Below are 27540 nucleotides of genomic sequence, written 5' to 3'. Positions count from 1 at the left end.
TCTTTAGTTGGGTGAGTTTTTGGTCTGAGTGATGCACACTGCCCCCACACTGGCAATGGGCCCTGGTCCCAACTGTGTAGGACTCCACAGCTTTCTGGCTAGTCCTGAATGGGGCATGGGTGGAGGACTACCTGGCCTTCCATCATCAGCTTCTGTGTAGCCCACGGTCATGGTCAACCTCTTCTCAGCTGAATGTAGTCAGCCACCACAGGCTGCAGTGGAAAGGGATTCTACTTTTGGTGACTGTAAAGAGAACCATGCTTTGAATGGACACAGTGGTTGATGCAGAAAGCCAGGCTTCCTCCAAAGACCCGGAGTGGTGTTGCAGCAGTGGTGGATTTAGCAGGGTGATGAGGTTTTGGATAGGCTGAAGCAGGGAGACTAGTCTTAGGAAGTAGAGTTGTTGCCTTAAATCCTTTTTAGAAAGGGGTGGGGTAAAAGTGAACATGAAAATATAGTGCATTTTGGCAATACGGTTCAGACCAAACTAAAGATGCCAGGGGTGTAATCTTGGCCCATCTCTCCTCACCATTTTTTTTTTCCATCCCTGGAAACCTGACTCCTCAGAACTTGGTCTTCAAAGAACCCCTCACCTCTCCCTTCCAAGAACTCAAGTTAAGCCAGGATGGAGAGTACTTACCATTGTTTCCCAAACTTCTTGATAGTTTAAAAAATAAGTTAAATATGAAAGTTAAAAATAAGAGCTTGTGTGAGATGAGAAGGCAGACAGGGACAGGAGCTGGATGAATGGATACAGGAAATATACGGTGGAAGAGAGAAGCGTGCTGTCGCATTACAGGGAGAGCAATTAGGATCACATAACAATATGTGTACCAATTTTTGTATGAGAACGTGACTTGAACTGTAAACTTTCACTCAAAGCACAATAAAAAAATAAATAAGAGCTTGTATTTCACCCAAAAACAAACCAAACCCATTGCTGTCGAGTCAATTCTGACTCAAAGTGACCCTATAGGACAAAATAAAACTGCCTCATAAAGTTTCCAAGGCTGTAAATCTTTATGGAGCAGACTGCCACAACTTTCTTCAGTGGAGCAGCTGGTGTGCTTGAACCACGGACCCTTGGGTTAGCCTCTGAGCGCTTAACCACTGTGCCAGCAGGCCTCCTCCCATATTTCACCAGCAAGGGCTTACTCTGCCAGGTGGTGTTCTAAGAGCTCATTTAGTCCTCACAACAACTTCTGAGGCACTTCTGAAAAAAAAAAAAAAAATTTTAGTCCTCACGACAACTTCTGAGGCACTTCTGAAAAAAAAAAAAAAATTTACAAGCAGGAAGCTAAATGTAATCAAAAGCAGAAGGAAATCTGGATGCAGATCTGAAAGGCACAGAACGGTCCCTTTCGTGAGGTGAAACAGCCCAGCAGGCATCTTCAGTGTCTTAAGAGTGGTCAGAAACCAACGACTACATCATCCTGAGACCAGAAGAACTAGACGGTGCCCGGCTACAACCGATGACTGCCCTGACAGGGAACAAAACAGAGAACCCCTGAGGGAACAGGAGAGCAGTGGGATGCAGACCCCAAATTCTCATAAGACCAGACTTAATGGTCTGACTGAGACTGGAAGGACCCCAGTGGTCATGGCCCCCAGACCTTCTGTTGCCCCAGGACAGGAACCATTCCCGAAGCCAACTCTTCAGACATGGATTGGACTGGACAATGGGTTAGAGAGGGATGCTGGTGAAGAGTGAGCTTCTTGGATCAGGTGGACACTTGAGACTATGTTGGCATCTCCTGCCTGGAGGGAGATGAGAGGATGGAGGGGGTTAGAAGCTGGCGAAAAGGACATGAAAAGAGAGAGTGGAGGGTGAGAGCAGCCTGTCTCATTAGGGGGAGAGTAAATGGGAGTGTGTAGCAAGGTGTATATGGGTTTTGTGTGACAGACTGACTTGATTTGTAAACTTTCACTTAAAGCACAATAAAAATTATTTTAAAAAAAGAGTGGTCAGGAAAAGACCCAGGCAGCACTGGCCCAAAGCAAATGAGGCAAAAGGTTCTGAAGAACACACACAACTATTACGGGATTAAATGCTTTTAAGAAATGTTTACATCAGCCTAGGGGTCAGGGTGGGTCTTTACCAGCTAAGCAGGAGAGTGGGCAGAGAGAGAATAGTCCCCTGACCACACTGCTTACCAAGCTGCTCCAAATCCTGAGCAAACCCTCTCCCTCTAAGCTCACTTCTCTTCTTGCTGGAAACTTTGAAAATGGCTAAACCTCAGCAAGTACTACTTTCCCCACTGCCCGGGCATGGGAGGGAAGGAGGTGCAGGGCAGGGAGGGTAGGCCAGGAGCTCCCGCAGAAGAGCAGGAGCACAAGCTTCCAGGGCCTGAACCCAGCCTGCCATGGTCACACAGCCCACAGGGCTTCTCCTGGAAGCTCTGCTCCTCAAGGCAACAGAGTCTGTATTAACAGCTGGCTATTGGACGGGGGACAGAGTGAGGGCATGGGTGGCATGCCTCAGTGCGCTGGCCAGGCCAATGGAGCCAGCAGCTGAATAGGTGGGGCACGAGGGAGCAGACATTCTCTCAAAGGGAAAGAGACCAAGAGAAACAGATAGCTTCCTCGGCCAAGAGAGTCCACACAGCAGCTGAGGGCAGAATGTAGCCCTTCCAGGCCCTTTCCACCCTTCCATTCTGAGGACAGTTTTACCTCAACATTCAACACCACTATCTTTCCTTTTTCAACACCTAGACTTTGTATTTCAGCCCCCAATTCCCCTAAAAGGAGGTGACCAGGCAAGGATTGGGGGGCAGCGATGGGCTGACATTAATTGATAGGAGCGGCTTCGAGCAGTTCATGCTGCCTTATCTGCCTCTCCTCTGGATAGCGCGTGTCCGCCAGAGTCCGCGGGGTCGGTGATTAATAGGGGCCATCACTCACTGTCCAGGACGGCTGAAAGGCAGCAGGGAGGGGGTGGCCCTCCCCAGAACTGAGATAACAAGCAGCAGGAATAATGAGTGGTGTCACTCCACTTTTCATTTTGATGGAAAGTCATTACGGGAGTCAACGCCAGCGACAAAGAGCCATGAATCAACTGCTCTGCTATGAAATTAAAATCGAATTGCCGGCCACCCCCAGCCCCTACCCTTCCTGGGAAATGGGGATGGGTAGGTGGCTTGGGAGAGGGGTGCTATCCTGGGGTGGGCTCTACCAATCACAGAGCAGGCAGTTATGGGTAGGAAGTGGACAGGCAGCTAGTGAAGGTGACAACTCTTGTCTCCACCTTGTTTATCAGACCCTTCCTCTCCAAACTGCAGTTTCCCTCTGCCTGGAGGTAAGCTGTGATTAAAAGGAAAATACAGCTTTGCTGGCTCCAACAAGGCTGCCGCTCAACTGCCCCTCCTGGGCTGCTGGCCAGAATGGGTCAGTCTGGGCCTGGTTGTGGAAAGAAAGGAGCCCAGCCAACTCAGCTATCCCACAACCCCTTGCTGACCATTTGTAGCTGGTAAGCTGGGTATCTAGGGCCAGAGGCCAATTGGAAAAGTCCTTAACCTGGGGCTCCAACAGCCCAGGGAGCCCATCTGGATCAAGAACCCCACAAAATCACAGACTCAACCCCAGACTTAGAGAAGCAGAATAAACAATGACCAGTAGAGTCTTTTCTCTTTTATTAAACCCAACTAGACTAACCACACCGAGCAGAAGCTGTGGTTTCAGACTGACTGGGCCACAGGGCCAATCAAGACAGCTTCCTATAGTGAGTGCCGAGGTGACAGCCTCTACTTCTTCCACCTGGGTGACAGTTCTCTCACATGGCTTTCTGCCTTCCAGTCTGCCTGGTCTCTTGCTGGGAAGGGGCCTGTAACATCAGCTTTTGGTGGAGGGTCCCTCCATCCTGAAGGCTGAAAAGATGGGTGGGCAAGACCGTGGAGGGGTGTCACAGAGAGGTTCCCATCAGGTTCACGGGACGCCCGTTGTACCTCTTGGAGATGTCAGCTTCGATCTGAAAGTCAGCAATATCAAGTGGGCAGGGAGCAGAGAGGGGAGGGGGCCTCATTTGGCAGAAACTAGGGTCCTCCAGTTTGACGGGCTCCCCGTCTCTGTCTCACCAGCTTCTGCAGCTCCCTGGTCTTCTCCAGCAGCAGGTCCAGCTTGGGCTCCAGGGCTGCCTGCTCCTGAAGCGCTTCCTGCTGCTTCTGTACCATCAGCTCTTTCTTCAAGGCCAGCAGCTGGGATTGCTTCAGCTTCTGCTGGAGGAATTCAGTCACCCGGTCCACATACCTGTGCAGAGCACTCAGATGAGCATATGGTGTAGCTGTGCACCCTACGCATTCCCATACAGCTGCTGGCAAAGGTGAGGCTCAGGAAACTGAACCCCTCATTGGTTCTCAGCCTCCACATCCCTAAATCCTTTTTTGTTTAAGGAATATTCACTCGCGGTTCCCCAGTCCTGCTTAAGAAGTAAGATTCTGATTATGTACATCAATACACCCTATACTGCCCAAAAGAGGACCCCTAGCCCTCAGTACAGAAAGTGACGTTACGTGAGGCAGGAGAGAGGTACAAGGGGCCATGAAAGAGGAAGAGGAATACACAGAGGTCAGAGCTGCTACAGACGGTGGATGCTCCCAACCAGCCCAATGTCCAGGGGAAAGCCAGACCTTGGTGAGGCTAGTATCATAAACAGGTGCTGCATTCGAAGATTGGTGAGCCGGCCAATCAGATCCTGCAACACGGACACCATGGTGACCATCTTCCCCTTGGTCTGGCCCTGCAGGGTGGCTGGAGCCAGTTGGAACTGGCTCACTGACAGGATGTCTGCCTCCTCACTCATCTCCACTGCTCTCTGGGACAAGAAGATCTCAAGCTGAGGACAGAAGGGGATTTGGTTCAAACTGAGAAAAGAACTCAGAAGCCATTTTCTCCAACTGCTCAAAATGGAGGAATGAGATGGGTGGGTTAGATCCTGGCTGAGGAGGTGGTATTTCCTCTTGACCGATTTTATTGCCAGAAACTCACCAAATACCAGGTGAGAGCTTGGGGCAGCCTCTGCTGTCACTCTTGCGCCCCCATGCCCTGCCTCAGGCTGACGTAGGGTGTTGCCACTCTGGGCTTCCTCCCAGGCCTGCAGATCAGATAACTAAGAATGCAGAGATTCAAAGGGTTCTCTTGCCCCAGGGAAGATAGTTTCTCTCCTCGGGAGGAACGAGATTCAGGGACTAGGGATCCATGTTTGAGACGTCCTAGATTAAGGCTGCAAAGAGTTGGACAAGCAGCTGCGTATCTTGTCAATCTTATTCTACCACAAAAACTTGATGACTTTTGTCCTCTTCCTCTCCCCTTAGGCTAGGAGGGGCCTCTCTCAGCTGAAAAAGTACCTGCGAGCTTTCGTGAAGCCCTCCCAATCACCAGGAGACTGGTAAGGAACAGGGCCAGAGATTAAGGAAGAGGGGCCCCCATCTTCCCAATCCCACAACACAGGTCCTAGAACACTGGCTCCTTACCAGGCTGCTGAGCATCACAGCCACAGGGGTAGTATTTAAACACCAGGGAGATCACATTGCTTTTCTGCTCAGTAACCTCTACCGGCTTCTGGCATCCCTCAGTCAAAGTCAAAGTTCTGACTCTCTTCGCCCCCTGAGCTTCTTTTCTCCTTACCCCCAGCTCCCTCTGCTCAGCCACACTGGCCTCCTCGTTCCTCAAGCTGCAGGGCATCCCCCCCAACCTTGAGGCTTTCGCAGAGGTAGCTTCTCAGCCTGGAAAGCTCTTCTTCCGGGTAGCTGCATGGCTCTTTCCACACCTCCTACAGGTCTCGGCTTAGAGGTCACCTGCTCACGATGTCTTCCCTGACCACTCACTACCCTTTCCAACAATCTCCATCTCCCTCCCCTGCTTTATTTTCTCCATGGCACATCCTGTGTATTCACTTATCTTGCTTCTTGTTTGCCTTCGCCACTAGACTATAAGCTCCATGGAGCCAAGGACTTTGTCTCATTCACTGCTGATCGCTGGTGCCTAAGACAGCCAGGCGCGCTGGAGGTGGGTGATAAACACTTGCTGAGTGAATGAGGGGGCATCCTAATACATGAGCCCTCTGCTCCAGAACACAGTAAGCTCTCGGCGCCCTTCACACGTACACAGGGAGGGTCGGGCCAGGTGTTGGCGAGGGATGCCACCTGTGCTGGACCAGGCCCCACCCGCACCTCCCAGGGGACAGCAGTACCTCCATGAGCTCATCAATGAACTGATTCCGGGTCTCAGGGTACTCAAGGAGAGTCAGAGCGTCCGGGCCCCTAGCCACACCTTCTGGAGCTGCCAGGAAGAGAGACAGAGCGGTGGTAAAGGATAGGATCTCAGGACTGGAGAAGGAACAGACCCCAAGTTTGAGAAGCCCTAGAGGGTTAATATGGGCACAGATTCATCGCACTAAAGCCACTTCTTGTCCAAAACAAAGGGGGAAGGGTTATTACCCTTTCCCACAACTCTCAGCCCTAATCAGGCGCTCCTGCCAGCCCTTGGTGTGCAAGGAGGACCACAGAGCTGGGTTCAGAGTAGAAAGGCCGTCTTTCCATTCTGCTTGGTGGCGGGAGGTCAAGTTTCATCCTGCACTGCCCTCTAGTGGCTCAGATCATTGCCACAGCCTGTGTTGGTGGAGGAGAGGGTCAGGTCAGACTTTGGAGCCCACAGACACTCCTGGAACCCTACCGGGATGGATGGCCCATATTCATTCTCCAAAAAATTGAGAGTTTCTAGACTTAATCTGAAGAACCTCAACCTGGATCCCTCTACTCACATTATCATCAAAATTTTGAGAAAACAACTAAATGTACAAGAAGCCTAATCTTGGTAGTGCATTTTTGTTTGCTTCTCAAGACGCAGGGCCTTGAGCAGGCCACTTCTGCCAGGGCTGCGGGGCTGTGCACTCACCCTCGGTTCCGGCTTCCAGCACTGTGATCTGCAAAACAGCAGCATCATCTCCCCAGTCTAGCTCGTCACTCCCAGCTTCCTGGATGGAGAGCAAACAGTGCCTACGGTATCAGAGAATTTTCCCCAGCAGAGAGCTGGGACAGGCCAGAGCCCCTGATAAGTTCAACGGCTGCACATTCCAAGCGTCATAAAGACTTGCAGCCCTGATGTAGGTGGCCAAGATCGAGGTGTGGGTCCACTTACATGTTGCTACCCTCGGCTATGCTTTGTAGAGTTATCACCTGCCTACACTCCCACGCCTTGCCCCAAACACAGGAAAAAAGAAGTCAAAATTTGGATATGTCCCTTTTGAAATTCTGACTGCACTTGGTCTTAGAGCTACGAACCTCAGTGATACCTTTACAGACACAGACGATACTTCTCTTATTACTGAAGCAGTGACCGCAGAAAGTCCTTAGAGACTTTCTGTGCATCCTAACCTTTGAGTCCGAGTCCAGTGAGATGCCCCAGTCAATTCCTGCAGCCTCGGCAGAGATGCCATAGTCAATCCCTTCAGAAGTCGCCTCTGCCCCAAAGTTGCCCCAGTCAATCTAGAAGGGGGAGAAGAAATATAAGTTCCTGGAAGGTGGGTGGGAAAAAAGGGGCCTGTCTTCCCACAGCCCTCGGCTGCTTGTTAGGATTGCTGGGACTATGTTGAAATCCAATGGCCCCCAAGCTCCCCAAGAGAAAGCCTGTCTTCAGAGAGCTTGTGTGACCGAAGAGCTCCTGGTTCCAGCTTGCTGAGCCACGTCCATACTCAGGTCTCAAGAAGGTCAGAAAAAAAAAGGAGTAGGCTCTCTGGGCCCTTCCACCTATAGCCTCTCTCACACAAATCCCCCTTTCTTCCTTCTGGGAGTCTGGATTCAGGTCATACGGATTTGGGCTGAATGTGTGGGGAGGAGGCAGCCATACTCGCACTCACATCTATAAGGCAGGTGCCTCCTAACAAGGCTTGTCTTACCGCGTCTTCTTCCACCTGCTCAGGAGGTGCCTCAAGGTGTGGCCGCTCCACCACAGAGGGCTCTGTCCCCGTTCTCCATTCATACACTGTTGAGTTTCCTCGCTTCTGCACGTATCTCAGCATTGGCAATACCTGCCCTGTGGGGCTTCAAGAGATCACATAAAAGACCCTCCTGCTGACCATGCATGAAGCCAACACTGGGCTTTGACCTGGGCTATGTGGTCAAATGGGCAAGACTCTCACTGAATTTAAGTGTGTAAAATAAAGCTCAAATGTCACCTGGGAAAAATACAAGTGGGGAAGAGAGAATGGCCGGGAAAACAGGTAAACTGCCCCTCCTGCTAGAGGGAAATTGAGGCCCTCATTACCATTCACACACAAAGCCCACGCAGGCCTGGTACAAGTCGATGGCTTCCCCCAGAGACTGAGCCGCTGCTCCAATGTCAGCCAGCTGACTCGGCAGGTCCTTCACCAGGGCCAGCAGTTCTCTTCGGACATTGTCTCCCTAAAGGGGGCAGAAGAGTCGGGCCGTGGCAGAGTGGTAGAAGGTAGAGTCCAAGAGATCAAAGGAAACATCAAAAGACAGCAACAGGCCAGATAGTAGCCCAAGAAGAGCACAACTTGAGCTGAGAAGGGAGTTCTTCCCAGCAGTTAAGGAGCTGGGGCCTCTTAGACTAGACTGGTCCCAGGAAGGCAGACAGCCCGGGTGCTCCATACCCCAACGAGACCCTCTGGCTTGCTCACCGTGATGCCGTACTGCTTACAGGAGTGGTAGAACTGCTCCCGCATCTCGGCGGCCCCCGCCTGGCCCTCCTCCTCCTTGCGGTTGTACTCCTGCTGTAGCTGCTGGCACTTGGCAATCTGCTTCTTCAGTGAGGGGATCTCATAGTTGACATTCCGAACCAGGAGGCTAGAGAGTTCCACTAAGAAGGGCCCAGGAAATACACCTCAGGCCAACCACACCAAAAGGCCAGCATGCCCCGGGACACACAAATGCCCTCGTGGTGGTGAAGGGCATGGGGCTGCCTTCCCAGCTGCCGCCTTCCTAGCTGTGGAACCTAAAACCAGTCATTTAACCTCTCTGGTCCATTCCTCATCTGTAAAACAGGGACATTAATATTACAAGACCCATAATACCTATCGTGAGGAGTAAAAAAGGAAATCCATGCAAAATACCAAGCACAACTCCTTACATATAATGGGTGCTCAGTAAAATATTGGCTGCTATTATTGTTATTACTTATACTATTACAAAACATAAGCCGAACCACAATCAGCCCTTTATTGCTCCCTGTCAGGTGCGAGATGGTGGTCCCCAAGATGGCGCATGACTCTTCTTCCCACAAGACAGGGATGGGGGCACTCCACTCTATCTCACACCCCTACTCAGGCCTACCTACTCTGCTTCCTTTTCCTCCCCTGCCCCCAATGCTCTTTGTAGAAATTATTTTCCCACCTCACAAAGAGGCAACATCTACACCCCTGCCTCTTCCCAGACACCAGCTGTGCCTTCTATAAACCTGGTGTCCCAGAACCCTTGGAGTGGGAGGGTTTCCCCCCAGTCACCAGGACTGGGCCACTTTACCTAAGTAAGTGTTGTCCTTCTCATACAGGGCTACAATCTCCTGCCAATCCTGAGTAGGAAGAGAAACAGGAAGTGAGCCAGAAAAGCACTCTGCAGTCATATCCCAGCTCAATCCCTCAGCAGGGGAAGCCCTCCCAGTCTTCACATCAAACATAAACTCCTTGTCCTCCTTCAACTCCTAAAATGCTGGCTGGACCACCCACTTTAAGAGCATGGTGCCAACAAGTGATCCCCAAAGTGGCAGGTCTGAAAATGTCAACCCAGGGGGTAGGATCCACTTTTGGCATGAGCTATGGGGACACAGGGATAGTTGAGGAAATATTCTAAATCAGAGTCTCCCACCAGATCCTCAGAGAAACTAGAGAGGCTCTAAATCCGTAGGCTGGAGGTCACTAGCTGCCCGTTCCCAGCCCTCAGCCCACACTCGCCTTCATTCGTTGTGAAGAATACCGGCCAAAAATATTTTTCGTGGAAGCCTCAGTGCCCTTAAGAAGGTCCACAATTCTCAGGCAGTGGAAGTAGTGAATGTCTGGGAAGCAAGGAAGGGTGACAACTTTGAGAATTCCAATTTAAGAACTTCCCACCTGCTCTGACAACAACATGGCGTGTGGCTGATTCATGTGAACTGCCAGTTAATGATGAACATGCACAGCTCTCCCTTTTTACTATTTCGTGTTGGAAGAAACCATCATTTATACCCCAAACAAAAATCTTTCTGGGGGTCAGCCCAGTGCTTAAGAACAGGGGAGCAGCTCAGCTGACACATACTGTTCTGGGAAGCAGGGACTCCAGCAATGTAGCCCCAAAGCACTCACAGGATCCTGAGAGTAGCTGGGCGATCTCTTCGTTCTCTGGCATGTCCTGGATGGCAGCATTGATCTTCTCTCGGATTGTCAGCACCAGACCTTGCCATTTCAGGTTGCAGTGCCTTCTGTCCACCAGCCAGTCTATACGAAAAACACCCAAATCACAGCATTCCCACTCCCACCACCAAAACCCATCACTAATCCAAGTGGAACAGGCTGAGGCACTGGGTGCGGGTTTTCTTCATACTGGTTAAGCTATAGGGGTCATGGGAGAATGAGAGTCAAGACAAACCCAAAGGGATGCTTGGGGCTGAATAGACTCCAGCAACCTGACTTCATCCTCAGGGTGATTTTTATAGAGGAACTGCCTTGACACAGGGATTAAAAAATAAAAACCAAAACTTTAAATTGATCCTGACACGAAAGTGCCATTTCTGACACTCTGAAGTCTTCATAATATTTTTGCTTCTATGGGTAATTATATCTTTCTTGCTAAAAGAGGATGCTGTTCAACTTCCACTTCCTCAGGGCTGGGATTAACCATGACAATGGAAAATACAAGACGGTTATGCTAACTACCGGATGAATGAACAACTGTAAAGCCCCTAATACCTCTAGCGCCCCAAGGACTAGGTAACACTCATCTATGCTTAACAGTGAAGTGCCACCCTGCACATGAGAATACCAACGTGACTGGCCTCCCGGAGTTTGAGCCCAGATTTGTATTTTTAGTGGAAGGTACGGGTGGATCAAGGAGTCCTGGTGGCACAACTGCTAAGCACTTGGCTACTAACCAAAAGCTTGGTGGTTCGAACCCACCTAGTGGCTATGTGGGAAAGACCCGGTAATCTGCTTCCATAAAGATTACAGCCAAGAAAACCCTATGGGGCAGTTCTACTCTGTCACATGGGACTACTATGAGTTGGAACCAACTCAAGGGTACCTAACAAGAATATGGGTGGACCGAGAGTCATGTACACGTTTCCTAAATAGGAGACAGCTATTGTGGTGAGATGGTCCTAGACTCTAATTCTCTAATTTCTTGGGCAAGCCTCTCAAACCTCTCTGTGCCTCAGTTTCCCCACATGGAAAATGGGGATAATGAGATACTGAATACAAGGAGTCATGTAGGTAAAACACTCACCCTTATGCCTAGCACACGGCAAGGACTCAAGAAATCTTAGTGATCCTCATTTTTATAATGTCAAGTACCTAAAACAGTGCCTGGCATAGAACAAAACCTCAATGAATGGCGGCTGTTTTCTTGGTCCATTTCATAACTAACAGTAAGCTCATACACCAAGGTACACACGTGCTGAAGAGCTGCGACAAATGTGAAATGAAGCTAAAGACCACTGCACAGGACAAACTAAAGGGCACGTATAGTGTTGAATCCCAGATGCTGGCCCGGAACTGTTAACTAAATCAGCCACTGGTCAAACACTGGAGTCCCATTCTAGTATGAGTTATATTTCCTCCCCTGTATTTCTCAAGTTTCCAGAAAGAATAATTCTACAGATGTCACAGGACTAGAATCAAATGGTTGAGATAGTCAGACACCCTCTTAAGGACAAGACTGGCATCAAATCTATCAATCCAATAAACATTTAAAAATGGCAACAGCTGAGCAAAGGCTTGGAACAGTCAGAAGGAAGAGGTCCTTCCCCTGCTCTGAACTGGGAGGAGGCATGTGGACCACATACAGACAGCGGAGAGATGGCCTAGCCACTACAAGGTCTTATTTCCAACTGGGTCTTACGCCCCTCGATGCATAAAATCGAGGGGAGATGCAAGCTTGTAAGAAGAAAGGAGGGAAAGCTTTCTTCTGGCATAATATAACAATGCATGGTCAGCAGGGCCAGACAGATTGAAGTGCCAACTTCGGGTCTGCCACTTAGTAGACGGATGTCTTTAAGGCAAGACGTTTACCCTCTCTGTACCGAAATGATACGTTTTGATGACATATGTTAAAACAGAAAACGCAAGTCAAGTGCTGGACTCTACGTTTGGTTCCTTCCCATTCCTCTTAGCGAGGCAGGTATGATCATAGGTGAGGCACAGAAGCTGGCTTGGCTAGTGGTCAGCGCCTCAACCATCAGGAGTCAGGACTCCTGGCTGTTGGCGGCGACTGGGGGCAAAGAACCGGGCCTCCCCGCCCCCGACAGCCGGCTGCGCGGAAGCACTCCCTCCTACCGAGCAGCTTGCTGGTCTGGATGTCGATGGGCACGTGCTGATGTTCCTAACGGGAAACACAGCGGGGAGGGGGGGCGTAAGTGCCGAGAGGGGACACGCCACTCGCGCGCTCATTTCACGGTTCCAACCGCCACCCTGCAGGACCCTGCAGGACTGGAACAATGGGCCAGGGAGGGTCGCGCCCGGGGACGAGGCCGGGGGAGCGGATCGGGGACGGACACCGTCGAGGGGTCCCAGGCCAGACCCTCACTCCCCCATCAACCGTACCGCCACCTGCATCTCTCCGCCACTTCCGCTTCCGGCCAGGAGACCCAAGCCAGCCACGCCCCACCACCAATCCTGTGGCGGTGTGCCTGATCCTCGGTGTGGGCACAAACAGGCCTCCTTCGGCCACGTCACCGCCTTCCGCAGAACCAATCGGGGCGCATGCTCCACCCCTGGCCCCAAGCCCCACCCCCCGGCAGGCTCCAAATGGCTGAGCCCGAGAGGGGCGGGAGAACGGGAAGCAGCCAATGGGAGACGCGAGGCGGGCTCAGGACCGGGGCGGGGCGGGGAGCCTGAAAAGGGCTGCAGCGGCTGCACGATTGCGACAGGCGGCGTCCGAGAGCCGACCCCGGCCGCTTCCACCTGAGGAGGGCGCTGAGATGTTTTCGCAGGAATTAATAAGTCGGTACTCGAGGTCCTAGCGCCGACCGACCGGACCCACTAATTCTCTTCCCCCCACCTTGCCTTGCTTTACTGTCTATAGTAGTATGAACATCTCCTGTGGCACTTGTCACATTTGTCTTTCCATTCAGTTTATCTAATAGAGATGTTTAACTCTGGCTATGTGTGTTGGGCGATGAAGGCTGAGAAGAGGGAGAGAGGAGGGTTAGGGGGAGCATCTCAAAGATAACAACTAAACTGAGTCTTAAAGGAAGAGCTGCAGAATAGGCGGTTCATAGGAAGGGTTGTCTAGGGTGAGGAGACTGCACAGACAAAGCTTTGGAGCCAGAGACTGCAAGAGGGGTGCAAGGAACAACACATGGCATGATCTGCAACATAATTTGGGGGGCCCAGTGCAAAGCCCCTTGTTCAACAATTATTAAGAACCAAGCAGAGCATTAAACTGAGTGCAGGACTCTGTGTGACTACATGAGTGCCCTTCCGGTGAAGCCAGCCTCCCTGCAGTAAAAAAGTTAGAGGTAGGGCGAGGCCTGAGATAAGACTGTAAAGGTGGAAGGGTCAAATCATAGAGAAACCTTGTTAAGGAACTTGGACTTCACCCCCTGCAGTCAGAGAGGAAACACGGAAGGGCTTTAAGGGTTCCAGGCAGAGGGACCTACACAGATTGGCATTCTTGATAGATCTCTCTAATGGCGGCAAGGAGGAGTAATCCCTGGGAGACGTGTCTGGAGACAGGGAGACTGTCAGGAGGTTATCTAGAGGTTAGGGCCCAAACTCGGCCAGAGCCATGGGGAGGAGGAGAAGTGCTGGATGTGAGAGATGTTTAGGAGGAAAACGGACACCAGCTTGGCAATTGATAGGCTAGGGGTAGAGTGGGAGAGAGAGACACCAAAGATGACACTTTGGGTGGAGCGGGAGTGCCACCTCTTGTGATAGGGATGCAGGATGCAGAGCAGGTGTTGGAGAGGAGGGAATCTCAGCTTTGAACTTGCAGGGTTGGTGGTGTTGGGAGACCACCAAGTGGAAAGTGTGCAGAAGGCAGTTGGGTTTACAGGTCTGGAGTCACTGATGCTCGCAGGGGCAAATTAACCAGTAAGCAAGATACACTCTGGCCACAGTAAGCAAGGTACACACAAACTTAATTGTGTTTACTTACTAACCTGTGGTGAACAATTTCACATGGGTTTCACCATGTCCTTGATGGGTTCCTGCCCAGTGAGATCTTGGACCACTTCCAAAACCTCTCAGATAACCACCATCTCCTCAACTGCAGCTTGGCAATAGCACCTATCCTGACTATCTCAGGGTATTTCTCTTTATTGGCTTAAAGAAAGAAATACATTAGATGTACATAATTCTTTGCAGTTCACAATATACTTTAGACAGAGTTTCTCATGCTTTGTAAACTATATGTATATGTGTGTGTACATATATAAAAAACATTATACATATAATTATTATTGTAGAATGGGCTGACAGACAGTGATTCCCTATCCCCAGCTTCCCTGAAGAAGGCTCACAGGGCAGAAGGAAGGCCTCTTCAGGGTTCTCTCATGGACTTTAGCTCCGTTCTCAGAGTCCTGACTCAGGCTATAGGAATTGCTTGGGCTCCCGCATGATTCAACAAACACTTGGCTCCAGCTGTGTGTTCTGGGCTCTCTGGGACAACCCAAGGAGCATGACACCGCCCCACCCTCAAAGCGCGTCTTTCCTCCTTGAACCAACAGACTGGGCAGAGCCGGGCAGGGTGGGTCTTCTAGACCCACCCTGGTGAGGCGGTGGAGGCAGAGACTGTTGGCACTTCACCCCAACCCACAGTCTCCCCAGGTGACTCACATGGGGCAGAATGATGTTCCAGAGCAGTCCTCAGCTGTCAGCCTCAGGGAGGCAGCCCCAGAGAGCACAGGAGCATGGGCTTTGGGCTTTCCTTTTCCAAGGCCACAGGGAATTCCAGGAGCTTGTGGGCGGAGAAGGCCCAGGGCTGCTGTCTGGGGAGGGGCAGCCCTGTAGGGAGGTGGGGAAGGACATAACCAGGGCTGTGCCAGCTTTGGATGGGAAGCACAGAGCCCCAGGAAGCTTCCTTATTAAGTGATAACCATGTACTGGTGTAGAGCTAACTACTTTTACAAGCCTTATCTAATTTGATCCTTCCAACACACTTGTAATATGGATACTGTTATTAGCCAGATTTTAAAGGCAAGAAAGCCAAAGCTTGGCTATTTAAGTAACTTCTCCAAGGTCATATAGCTGGTAATTGGTGGGGCTGGGATTCAGACTCAGGCCTGTCTGTCTTCCCAGCCTGCATTCTTGCTCCCTGAAATGAGCCTTTGTTTATCCTGCCCCATTCACTCTGTTAGCCACAACAGTCCCAGTTCTCCCCTCTTGGCCTTTGCCCTGAGTCCCACTTTCTCCCCAGTTGTACCAGACACTTGGAAACCGTCCCCCTACCCAACAGTCTCTGCCCCTTTTTCCAAAGTCCTTTCTTACCACACCTGATCCTGGGCGATCATTACTTATCCTCATGCAAGATCCATAAAGAGAGGGCTTACCTTTGACATACAAATGAGCCACTTCTTTTGTCCGTGATATATATAGTATTTTATGGTCTGTATGTCTCCTGCGTGTCTGCTTGTGGCCACATGGGCTGTATGTATGTGTGTGTGTGTATTTATCTGCCTGATGGGCTAGAAGCCCCGGAAACACAACAGCCTAGTCTGGATTTCTTGTTGTTTGAAGTGTAATCTCTCTGTGTGTGGGGTTTTTTTTTTTTTTTTCCTCATTCTATCTTCCCACCTAGTCTGTGAACCACTTGTGGCAGGGCGTTCGGTTTTGCTCATCTCTGTAACCCCAGCCCCTGCGTGATACCTGAAGTTGAGTGATGCTTAGTGGATGCTTTTAAAGAAAGGAGCAGGAAAAGGTGCAGCCGTGAGCAGGGAGGCATTTAATGATGGTCGTGGTCATGATGAATGGGGACCATGATCATTTGGACTGGAAGGTCTGGGCATGGGCTGGGGGTCGGGGGGAAGTTCCCCAGCCCCTTTCCTCCCTGAGCCTCTTGGGACCAAAGGGAAGAAATCAGACCTGGCTGACTTAAGCACACACCAGTGAAGGCCTATTTGAGGCCAGTCAGCTGGGTTGTGCTTCAGGGCCACTGAATGCTCCCTTCTCCCTGGCCAGCCATGCCTTCCAGGTCCTTTCAGCATTGTTAGTCTTCTGGGGAGTAACAGCTCACTGGGTGGCCTCATGAAATGGATCAGATGTGCCATCTTCGAAGGAGACACTGCATTTCATTCTCTCATCATCCTTGTCACAGTGGGTGAGGGGATCTGCTCTTCCAGGAGAAGGAAAACCAAGTCCGTGGCCAAATGACCCATCTATCTGCCTTCTTTCTATGCAGTTCAATGTTGTGTACCCTCTATTTGCCAAGCACTGTCTTCCAGGGTGCTGGAGACCTTAACAAGAAGATATAGTCCCTGTCATTAAGGGAAGTATGATGTGTGAAGATACCACCATGACAGCAGCCCCAGAGCCCAGCACTATGTTCATACATGGTAGGTGATTTAAAAAAAATTCCATAAAAACCAAAAAAGTGATATACTCAGATGCTCAGGGAGCTGAAAGGAGGAGTTTCTGACTCAAACTGGAGGTAAAGGCATGGGATGGGGGTGGAAAAACATCAGAGCTACCTCCTGGGAGAAGTAGCACTTGGATTGCATCTTGCAGGAATGGTATGAATTGTGGTAGAAGGGAGAGGAGCAAGGGGGGGGTGCAGGGGATGAATAATGGCCATCATTCTGAGAAGAGGGAATAACATGTATAAAGCATAGAGATAAGTGAGAGCATGGCTATTCCTGAAGAAGTTTATTCTGGGAACACAGGATGCTTAAGGGGAGATTGGAGAGAATTTATTGTGAAGAGTGTGTCTATCAGGGTTCTAAATAGGATATCTATACGTATAAAGGAAACGCTAGTGGCGTAGCGGTTAAGTGCTATGGCTGCTAACCAAAATGTCAGCAGTTCAAATCCACCAGGTGCTCCTTAGAAACTCTGTGGGGCAGTTCTACTCTGTCCTATAGGGTCACTATGAGTCAGAATTGACTCGACAGGACTGGGTTTGGTTTGGTTTTTCGTATCTATAAAACCGTTACCATGGAGCTGATTCCAACCCATGGTGATCCCATGTGTGTCAGAGTAGACCTGTGCTCCACAGGGTTTTCAATGGCTGATTTTTTAGGAAGTAGATCATCAGGCCTTTCTTCCAAGGCTCCTCTAGGTGGACTTGAACATCCAACCTTTTGGTTAGCAGCTGAGCATGTTAACTGTTTATACCATTCAGGGACTCCCCCTGTATCTACCTGTCTATCTATCCATCTAGATTTAGCTGTATTGTATATAGGTAGACAGATAAATAGATAGATATTTTGATAGATAAATAGGTAGATGTTGCCGTTGTTGTTAGCAACCCAATGTGATGGAGTAAAACTGCCTCGTAGGGTTTCCTAGGCTGAAAACTTTACAGGGGCAGATTGCCAGGTCTTTCTCCTGTGGAGCAGCTGGGTGGGTTCAAACTGCCAACCTTTTGGTTAGCAGCTGAGCACTTAACCATTGCACCACCAGGGCTCCTTAGATAGACAGACAGACAGATAGATAGATAGATACATGCATATTTATATACCTTTATATCCATCTATCTATCTGGAGATTCATTTTAAGGAATTGGCTTATGCAATTGTGGTGGCTGGCAAGTTCAAAATTTGTAGGGCAGGCCAGCAGGCTGGAAACTCAATCAGGCGTTGATGATACAGTTTGAGGCAGGACATCTCCCAGAAACCTCAGTTGTTTTGCTCTTAGGGACTTCCAACTGATTGGATGAGGCCCATCCGTATAATAGAGAGTAACCTACTTCACTTAAATTCAACTGATTGTAGATGTTAAACGTATCTACACAACACATTTACAGCAACACCTAGATTAGTGTTGGATTAGATAACTGGGTCCTATTACCTTAGCCAGGCTGACACATAAAACTCACCATCCCAGAGAGGTTGCAAGGGGAGACCATGAAGAGCCCTCTAGTTCATGATAAAGGGTTTAGATTTAGTCCTATAGACCAGGGTTCCCAGGCAGTGGGTAGCAGACCCCTGTAAGACTGTGGAATTATGAAAGGATGCAGGAATCCATAAAGGCACTTGTATTTTTTTAGTCAGCAGATACTAGAAGGACAACTATCATATGGGGAGGTGGGCAAGATTTTCTGCTTTGAAAACTTGAAACCCTTTTCCGAGAACATGAAATACAAATGACAAATAAACATATGAAAAGATGCTCCAGCTCACCATAAATGAGGGAGGTGCAAACATAAGAGACACAATGATCTACCACTTCCATCCTACTGGCAACAAATTAAAATGTCTGTGTCACGAGTTGCTTTCTCTAGAAGCAGGTGGAGTGTGGGGGGCAAGATGTTTATGAAGGATTAATACCTGTGAGAGGAACCAGTAGGAAGTAAGATTGGGGAGAGGGAGAAGTCCAACTGCCTCGGTCAACTTGGTGGGGTTCTCTGGAGTGAATAGTGTCCCTCGGAGTGTCTTTCGGAGGCCTTAAATGGCTGGACTATTATGTCCCCAGATGTAGGCTGCCCCAAGAAGAGTGCACCTTCTTGTGAGGTGAGTTTCTGCCACTGAGGCAGACCCTGAAGGAGCTGACAGTTGGAGGCCAAGTGCTGACACTCCCACAACTGGGCAGGAGGTCCTTCCTGAAAGGGAATCTGGGCAGCACATCTTGTTGTCTACCACAGTCTGACCATCAGAGTTAGTAAGAATGAGCAGTGTGGTAGACCGAAAAATAGCCCTCGAAAAGATATCCATGTAAAATCCCTGAAACCTGTGAATGTTACCTCATTTGGAAAAAGGGTCTTTGTGGATGTGATTAATTTAAGAACCTTGAGATGGTTTAATCCTGGAGAATCCAGGTAGACCCTGAATGCTACTGCAAATATCCTTATGAAAGAAAGGTAGAGCCCCTCAGGCCTGTGCTCTGTGGTGGCAGCGGCCGGCGTGGCACCCGTCCATGCTGTCAGGATGCCCTCATGCCCTGAGCCTGTAGGCAACACCGCTAGGACTGTGGTGGGGAGGAAGGGCCAGCTCTTCTCATCTCTCAAATAAAGCTGTTTATCTAATGGAAAAAAAGAAGAAAGGCAGAAAGAGAGTAGACAGGCAGAAGGAGAGTAGACAGGCAGAAGGAGAGTAGACAGGCAGAAGTTGAGTAGACAGGCAGAAGGAGAGTAGACAGGCAGAAGGAGAGAGGCCCTGGGTGATGCAAACAGTTAAGTACTTGGATACTAACTAAAAGGTTGGTGGCTGGCATCCACCCAGAAGCATCTCTAAAGAAAGGCCTGGCAATCCACTTCCAAAAGGTGACAACCATTGAAAACCCTGTAGAGTACAGTTCTGCTCTGAAACACAAGAGGTCTCCATGATTCAGAATCGACTCAATGGCAACTGATTTTTTTGTTTGTTTGTTTGTTTACTATATTCTAGGCAGAGCCCTGGTGGTACAGTGGTTAAGCCACAATGATGGGCTCAAGCATAGCAACAATTGTGAGAATGGTACAGGACCAGGCAGTGTTTTGTTCTATTGTACCATAGGGTCACTGTGAGTCAGAACCGACCTGATGGCACCTAACAACAACAACAATCTTTATGGAAGCACATCCCCAGTCCGGTCTTCCATGGGTCACTGGGTGAGTTAAAACCAGTAACCTTTATGTTAGTAATTGAGCGCACAGCATTTATGCCACCCAGGGACATTTTACTCCCTGGGCAGGGATCAGGAAATGGAAATGATATGTCAGGCCAGATTAAATTTGTAACCCAGTAACCGCCCCCAACACCCTCTCTGGTCCTATGGCTGTGCGCCTCAATCAGGGCACCAAGGTCCTCGGGGCTCCCTCAGATGTATTTAACTTGCTTTACCCAACAAGGACAAGTTTCTGAAAACACGCAAATCGCATGTTCATATACAGAATATCACACTTAACCTGCTTTCAGGAAGGTGCACTTAAAGGTGACAAAAATTTTATAAAGCAATGAAGCAGCCTGTGTGTGTTATCTGTTTATGGGAGCTAAGTTCGCCTTATCTCAAACTCCCCTCCCCACCCTGCTCCTTCCAGAAATAAATCCCCTGAAGGCCAAGGGTTGGGCCTGGCCTCCCAAGTGGATCCCTCCCAAGGAGGTGGGGGATGGAGTTAGGGGTGTGGGCTAGGGCCTCCATATCCCGCATCTGGTCCCGGTGGTGCCCTTGGAAGGGCAGGCACAGGTGAGCTCCTTGGGGCTCACTGGGGCTCCTTCTCCTGAGAGAAGAAGAAGCGCTGCGTCTCAGACCTCAGGGCAGCCTGGATTTCTGAGGTGGATGAAACGAGTGTGTCCCACTACCAGCCCCTTCCTGTTCAGATGGGAAACAAGGCCATGTCTCCCAAGCCCCAGGCTCCTTGCACCATCCTTCCTGTCTTTTCCCAGTACCTGAGCTGGGATGAGCTTTTAGCCTTCTCTGGTGCCTTCTGGCCCTGACCTCCACTCTCTGAGCGGACTAGACTTTCAGAGAAAGCAGCAGATGTAGAAAACTGTGAGCAGCTTCCCGGGACATTTCACACTAGAGGCAGGGGGAAATCGTGCAAAATAATATCCTCCGATTCACGTAAACCACTTGGAGCTGATGATGTAACAGCAAGCCTGCTGTAGCTGGAACCACAGGAGGTCAAATAAATGGGTTTTCTCTCACCTTCGCCCACACCAGGGAAAGTGGGACAAAGGCAATTGGCTACATTGCTTCTTGAGGGCAAAGACAATGCTTCCACTTCTCATTCACGTTTATAAGCTGGTATTAAGTACCTATGACATGTCAGGCCTGTATCAGTGATAGATAATTCTGGGCTCAAAGAACTGAAATCCTCTAAAGGAAGAAAACACATGAATAGATAATTACATATATGGAGCCATGGTGGCACAAATGTTAAGCAGTTGGCTGGTAAGCAATAGGTCAATAGTTTAAACCCAGAAGCAGGAGAAAAGACCTGGCTATCTCTCCCCTAAAGATTACAGCCTAGGAAACCCTACAGGGCAGTTCTACTCTGTCCTATAGGTTCGCTATGAGTTGGAATCAATTCACACAACCACACAACAACGTATATATACATATATATATTTGTTGTTGTTGTTAGGTACCACGGAATTGGTTCCAACTCATAGCAACCATGTGTACAACAGAAGAAACACCGCCCAGTCCTGTACCATCCTCACAATTGTAGCTATGCTTAAGCCCGTTATTGCAGTCACAGTGTCAATCCATCTCGTTGAGGGTCTTTCTCTCTTTCACTGATCCTCTGCTTTACCAAGCATGATGTCCTTCTCCGGACACTGGTCCCTCCTAATAACATATCCTAGGTACATTAGATGAAGTCTCACCATCCTAACTTGTAAGGAGCATTCTGGCTGCATTTCTTCCAAGACAGATTTGTTCATTCTTCTGTCAGTCCATAGTAAATTCAATATTCTTCACCAACATCAAAATTCAAAGGCATAGATTCTTCTTCAGTCTTTCTTATTCATCCTCTAGCTTTCACATTCATATGAGGCGATCAAAAAATACCATGGAAGGGTACCTTAGTCCTCAAAGTGACATCTTTGCTTTTTAACATCATAAAGAGGTCTTTTGCAGCAAATTTGCCCAATGCAATATGTCGTTTGATTTCTTGACTGCTGCTCCCAGGGGCATTGATTGTGGACCCAGGTAAAATGAAATCCTTGATAACTTCAATCTTTTCTGTTTATCATGATATTGCTTATTGGTCCAGTTGTGAGGATTTTTGTTTTCTTTATGTTGAGGTGTAATCCATACTGAAGGCTATGGCCTTTGACCTTCGTCAGTAAGTGCCTCAAATCCTCTTCACTTTCAGCAAGCATATCCCAGGTTGTTGAGCATGTCCTAGGTTGTTAATAAGTCTTTCTCCAGTCCTGATGCCCCATTCTTCTCCATACTTCGTATTCCCTCGTTCTGTTTGAACGACTGCCTCTTGGTCTGTGTACAGCTTCCTCATGAGCACAATTAAGTGTTCTGGAATTCCCATTCTAGGAAATATTATCCATAATTTGTTATGATCCACACTGTCAAATGCCTTTGCATAGTCAATGAAATACAGGTAAACATCTTTCTGGTATTCTCTGCTTTCAGCCAAGATCCCTCTGACATCAGCAGTGATATCCCTCATTCCACATCCTATTCGGAATCCAGCTTGAATTTCTGGCAGTTCCCTGTGACTGTACTGTTGCAACCGCTTCTGAATGATCTTCAACAAAATTTTACTTCAGTGTGAATGAGTATTTTTCGATAATTTCCACGTTCTGTTGGATCATCTTTCTTTGGAATAGGCACAAATATGGATCTCTCCCGGTTGGTTGGCCAGGAAGCTGTCTTCCAAATTTCTTGGCATAGATGAGTGAGCACCTCCAGTGATGCTTCTGTTTGTTGAAACACCTCTACTGTTATACCATCAGTTCCTGGAGGCTTGTTTTTTTGCCAGTGCCTTCAGTGCAATTGGGACTTCTTCTTTCAACACCATCACTTCTTGATCATATGTTACATCCTGAAATGGATGAACGTCAACCAATTCTTTTTGATATAGTGACTCTGTGTATTCCTACCATCTTCTTTTGATGCTTCCTGTATTATTCAATATTTTGCCCGTAGAATCCTTCAGTATTGCAACTCAAGGCTTGAAAACACACAAACACACACACACGTATGTTGTTGTTAAGTGCCAAGTCAGTTCCAACTCATAGCAACCTTACGTATAACAGAACAAAACATTGCCCGGTGCTGTGGTCCTGTGCCATCCTCACAATTGTTGCTATGCTATATACGTATATAGTACTGCAATTACCTATTCTTGTGCCTGCCTCCCTTATACAATAGATAGAATATATATAATTATATATATAGCATATATACATATAATCAATCATGGTATACATTCATGTGAAATTGAAATAAATGAGCCAGCTCTGTGGGAATGCAGAAGGAGGGACAAGAAACTTCCTGGTGGGGAGGGGAAGCATAATAATTTATCCAGGTCTCGAGGGATGAATAGGAGTTTGTCTTGGGTTGCAAAGGGGGTGGGGGGCCATTCCTGGCCAAGGACACAGCATGCATGCCTAATCTTACCCTCTTAGGTAGCCTCTGTGCCCAGGAAGGTAGGCAGAGAAAGGACCTTGTGTGTGTATTCAGAGAGAGTTGGGAGTGGTGGGCAGGGATAGAAGTCTGCAGAGGCTCCGTCTTAGAAGGGCCAAGCCACGTGGGTTCCACCATGGGCCATGGGGACCTTTTGAAGAACTGTCGACTCGAGAGACCAGGGCCAGGGGAACTATGGAGAATGGAGGGGAATACCAAATGAAGAGGCCATGAGAAGCTGAACCGCGTGGAAGTAAGGCTTGTGACAGGATGGGACAGGCTTGAGAGTTGGTATGTTAGGATTTAAAATGTAACTTAGATGGGGGAGACAGGGGAAAGGGGGAACTTCATGCTTTTTCCCTACCTAGCGCCTAGCTCAGTGCCTGGCTCATAAGGAATACTCAGTACATGCGGGAAGGTAGGTGGGCTGATGGATTGAGCATCTAAGCTGGGCAGCACAGGGCGCCAGGAACTGAACGTGCAGCAGATGTTGCCCACTCAGTGATGCCCATCAGAGGGGAGAAACAAATACAAATGCAATCCACCACCTCAGGGGGACTGCAAAACAACGTTCTCCAAAGCCCGGAGCCAGCTCCAGGAGCAGCAGGGCTTGGCTGGGCTGTGGTGGGAGGGCTAACATGGGGAGGTTTCCAGGAGGAAGTGCAGCTGCGGCTTGGCGAGGAGACACCCCCTTCGTGCACACTCTGCTCCCAGTCCCCCCACCTTATGGGTTTCTCTCATCTCCCCCTCTTTCCCTGTAAGCTTGCTTGGGGTTTTGCCACCTTCAGAATCTCAGTAGAGCCTTCCAAATGACTGCTGGGAGTTTGTGGGAAGTTGAAGGAAGTGGCACTTGGGTGTGGGGAGGCAGTCACAGTTCTCTTTGAGAGTCTGTGAAAGCTTTGGATCCTGTAATAGAAAAAGCAATGCCCCTCTGTCCTCACGCGTGGAGTTTCGCGTGGGATTCAAGACCCCTGAAGCCCTCCTCTAAGCTGGGGGCCAGGGAATGAGAATGTTTGAGATTGTGGCAGATCTAGAGAGCCTGGCCCATGGAAGGGCCAGTGCCACCTTCTCTTCCACCTCAGGAAGATCCTGAGGAGGGGCCTTCAGGTCAGGAGGGACCCATAGCACTCCTCCACTGCTCCCCCACCCCACCTGAGGAGCACTGAGGCTTTTGCAGGGGAGCAGACAGTCTGGGAACCGGTCTGCCAACCAGTTTAACCAGGGACTAGTTTCGACTCAAGGAGTTCAAAGGCAGCTGGGGTGCACCCCGTCCTGCCGCTGTGCGGTCCTGCCGCTGTGCACCAACGGAACAGCGGCCCTTAACCCTTTCCCGGTTGTACCTGAGGCAATGTCCAAGTGATAGTTCACGTTGGAGAAGGATCTGAGCCTCTTCCAGGGATAGAATGGGAGGGGGTGACCTTGACTATAGCTGGGGTGCACCACCGGGCAGCCCAAGGGTGGGGAAACTGAGGAGAGAGACTTCCATGCCCCCACCCCCACCCCAGACACCCTGTGGAATTCCCTCGTCTGGCTTGGTGGTCCCTGGAGAACCCTGGCTTCCGGGTGGGTGCAGGGGCACTGGGATTGGGTTTCTGGGGTGATGAATATTCATCAGCCTGAGCCGGCCTTTGCTTCTGTTTACTTAGCTGGGAGGGGCTGGGTTTCAGGTTCACCTTGACTCCAGGAGCCACAGCGGGAGCAGTTACCTGCTCCTACACCTGTTTCTCTTGCACCTGACGTACAGCTGCTCCTACCCACCCCTCCTGCCTGGAGTGGCACCCTGGAGACACCCCTACCTTCTCCAGTCTCACCCTCCTGGGCAGCTCCTACACTCGTTCCTTCTCTGGGGAAGGTCTCGCCTCCAGCCCGGAGAAGGCAGGATTACAGGTACAGGCAGAGGGCAGGTGGGTAGGGAGTCTGAGGCACAGTCCCCAGTCAGGGCACCATGTTCTGCCTCCATAGCTGACAAAGCCTACTGGGAAAAGAACCCAGGCATGCCATCTCCCACCTCTCTGTAGGTGGGCAGGCAGGACTCTGGACTCATCCCACTGGCATCTTGGAGTTAATCCAGGCCTCCAGCAGAGCTCCTTCTGGGAAAGTTTCACTCCAGAGCGGTTCTCTATTAACCCTTGCTGAACTAGAGCTCCCTTTATCCACCTTACCCTGCCCCCCCCCAACCCCAAACTCAGCCTGGAAGATATTTCTTGCTGTCAAGCAGGAGTACCTCCCTGTTCTGTCCAGGGCACCTTAACCTCATCCAGAGTCAGAAGTGCCATTAGGGACCCTGGGGGAGAGGGTTCTGAGTCTTCTCAAACAACCTAGAAGCTGCCTTGCTCTGCCTCTCCCTTAGTCAATTGTTAACCCACCCCAGTTTAGGAAAAGGCCAGGCCCAATCTGGGCAAAGCCCTCAGAGAAGCTCACGAACCCAGCTGGGGTGGTGGGGTTGTCCTGGGGCACACACATGCATGCTATGGTGCTGGCCACCAAAGGCAGAGGTAGCAGGCATCCGTCCAGACCCTTTGTGGGCTCCAAAGCTGTGCAGACAGCGGAGGTGGAGCCGGCATCCTCAGGGGCTGATTCCAACTCCCTGTAGATTGTAAGGCCCCAGGGCAAGGGCCCAGCCCTGTCTCGGCCAGTTCAGGGCCCTGTACAAGGCCAACTGCAGGGTCACCAACTTCCACCAAATGCTGGACCCATTTGAAATCCCAAAAGACACCCCCGTCCCAGACCTTCTGTGATTAGGCTGGGCATTTAGCTGTAGGTATCTTTGGTAGGTATCTTCCCAGTTTGGATATCTGGGAAGTTTCAATATCATGTCTCAAATCAGATTTAACACTATCTTGGGGTAGCTCACACTAGAAGAATCTTGTAGCTGGGTTATTTTGTAAAGCAAAGAAGCGCCTTAATTTATGTTTTGCAAATTCAGATTTCCGTATGTCAGGCTTGCCTAAAGTGGTAAACACCTGCTCACTGGTGCTCACATCTCCTTCCTGGACAGAAGGGACTGGAGGCCTAGCAAAGGACCTCCCAGAGAGACCAGGATACACCACCAGGATATGAGGCCCTAGGGCAGGTCCGTGGGCTATTCTTGTTTCTTATGGCTTTCTGGAGCCCTGGTGGTGCAGTGGTTAAGAGCTGCTAACCAAAATGTCGGGAGTTCAGATCCACCATCAACTTCTTGGAAACCCCTTAAGGCAGTTCTACTCTGTTCTATAGAGTCACTAGGAGTTGGGATCAACTAGACAGCAAGGAGTTTGGTTTTGGTTTTTTTTATGGCTTTCTGATAAGAAGTTCCTGGTAATCTGTGGCTCCTTTTACTCTGAGAGTAAAGCCCACGAATGGCAACTCATAAAACCCATTAAAGTGGATATATTTTAGCGGGCACTTCCTCTCATGGACCTAGGTGGTCTGGTGGTTAAAGTGAGTCCAGGAGCTGGATCTTCTGTTCCTCTACTCCCCAAATTCTTTGACAGGCCTGATGGTCAATGGTAGGGCTGTGGGCCTTGTCCCAGACAAGTCAGTGACTGGGGCAAGCACAGTGCAAGCAAGTGCCCTGTCTCTCCTTCCTTGCCTTGCCCCCAACTCCTTCTAGAAGCCCATTCTGGAACACCAAGTTCTGTGCAAGGCTGTGCTAAGCCCAGGTAGGGAAAGGTGGCGGGGGGGGGGGGGCAGGCTGCCAAAATAAACCTCTCGGGCTGTCCCCTTTGTGCGCTCACCTCTCCAGGGTGCCCTGAAAGCATGTGTCTGCCACTCTCACCCGCTCCTTCATATTCCAAGTAGGAGCTGTGTAAGATCTCCCCTTGGCTTCTCTGGCTACTTGAGCTCAGCGACAGAGCCAGAGCTAGCACTGTGGGGTTTGCTTCCTGGACAATGAGGTGGGAAGGAATCCACTGAGTATGTGCTCTGGGCAAAGGGGTGGGTATGTGGAGGGGTGGAAAATAGCAGCAGCAAGGAGCAATGGCTGCAGGCACACAACTCATTCCAAGCCTAAGCCAGCATTCTGTTTTCTATTTTCCCTAATTCGATAGGTTCCTCCCTTTATAACATAATCCATACTCATTATGGAAAATCTGGAAATCAGAAAAGTAGAGGGAGAAAGTATCTCCTATTTCTTCTATATAAAAAACCACACTATTAATAGTTTGGCATATTTTTTTCCTGATCTTTTTAGAAAATAT

The 27540-nt window shown here is 49.7% G+C and overlaps 1 protein-coding gene across 2 annotated transcripts; it reads right to left on the bottom strand.

The window, feature by feature from the left end:
• Positions 1-3612: 3612 nt before the first annotated feature.
• Positions 3613-12907, bottom strand: CDK5RAP3 (CDK5 regulatory subunit associated protein 3). 2 transcript variants are annotated; one of them, XM_064271176.1, is made up of 14 exons: positions 12740-12907; positions 12473-12518; positions 10289-10420; positions 9902-10002; positions 9474-9522; positions 8633-8811; positions 8257-8393; positions 7889-8033; positions 7368-7478; positions 6889-6967; positions 6185-6273; positions 4623-4828; positions 4071-4242; positions 3613-3964 (listed from the first exon to the last, which is right to left on the bottom strand). In XM_064271176.1, exons 1-14 carry the CDS (start codon positions 12749-12751, stop codon positions 3899-3901), a joined length of 1524 nt encoding a protein of 507 aa, XP_064127246.1. In that variant the 5' UTR covers positions 12752-12907; the 3' UTR covers positions 3613-3898. The 2 variants fall into 2 exon arrangements, with proteins under 2 accessions (XP_064127246.1, XP_064127247.1); XM_064271177.1 differs by having other exon boundaries at positions 12746-12907.
• Between the last annotated feature and the right edge of the window lie 14633 nt (positions 12908-27540).

Source organism: Loxodonta africana, chromosome 18, assembly GCF_030014295.1.
Source record: "Loxodonta africana isolate mLoxAfr1 chromosome 18, mLoxAfr1.hap2, whole genome shotgun sequence".
Classification (NCBI taxonomy): Eukaryota; Metazoa; Chordata; class Mammalia; order Proboscidea; family Elephantidae; genus Loxodonta; species Loxodonta africana.
Note: the sequence above shows the minus strand (reverse complement) of the source record. Positions and strands in the feature narration are given on the sequence as shown.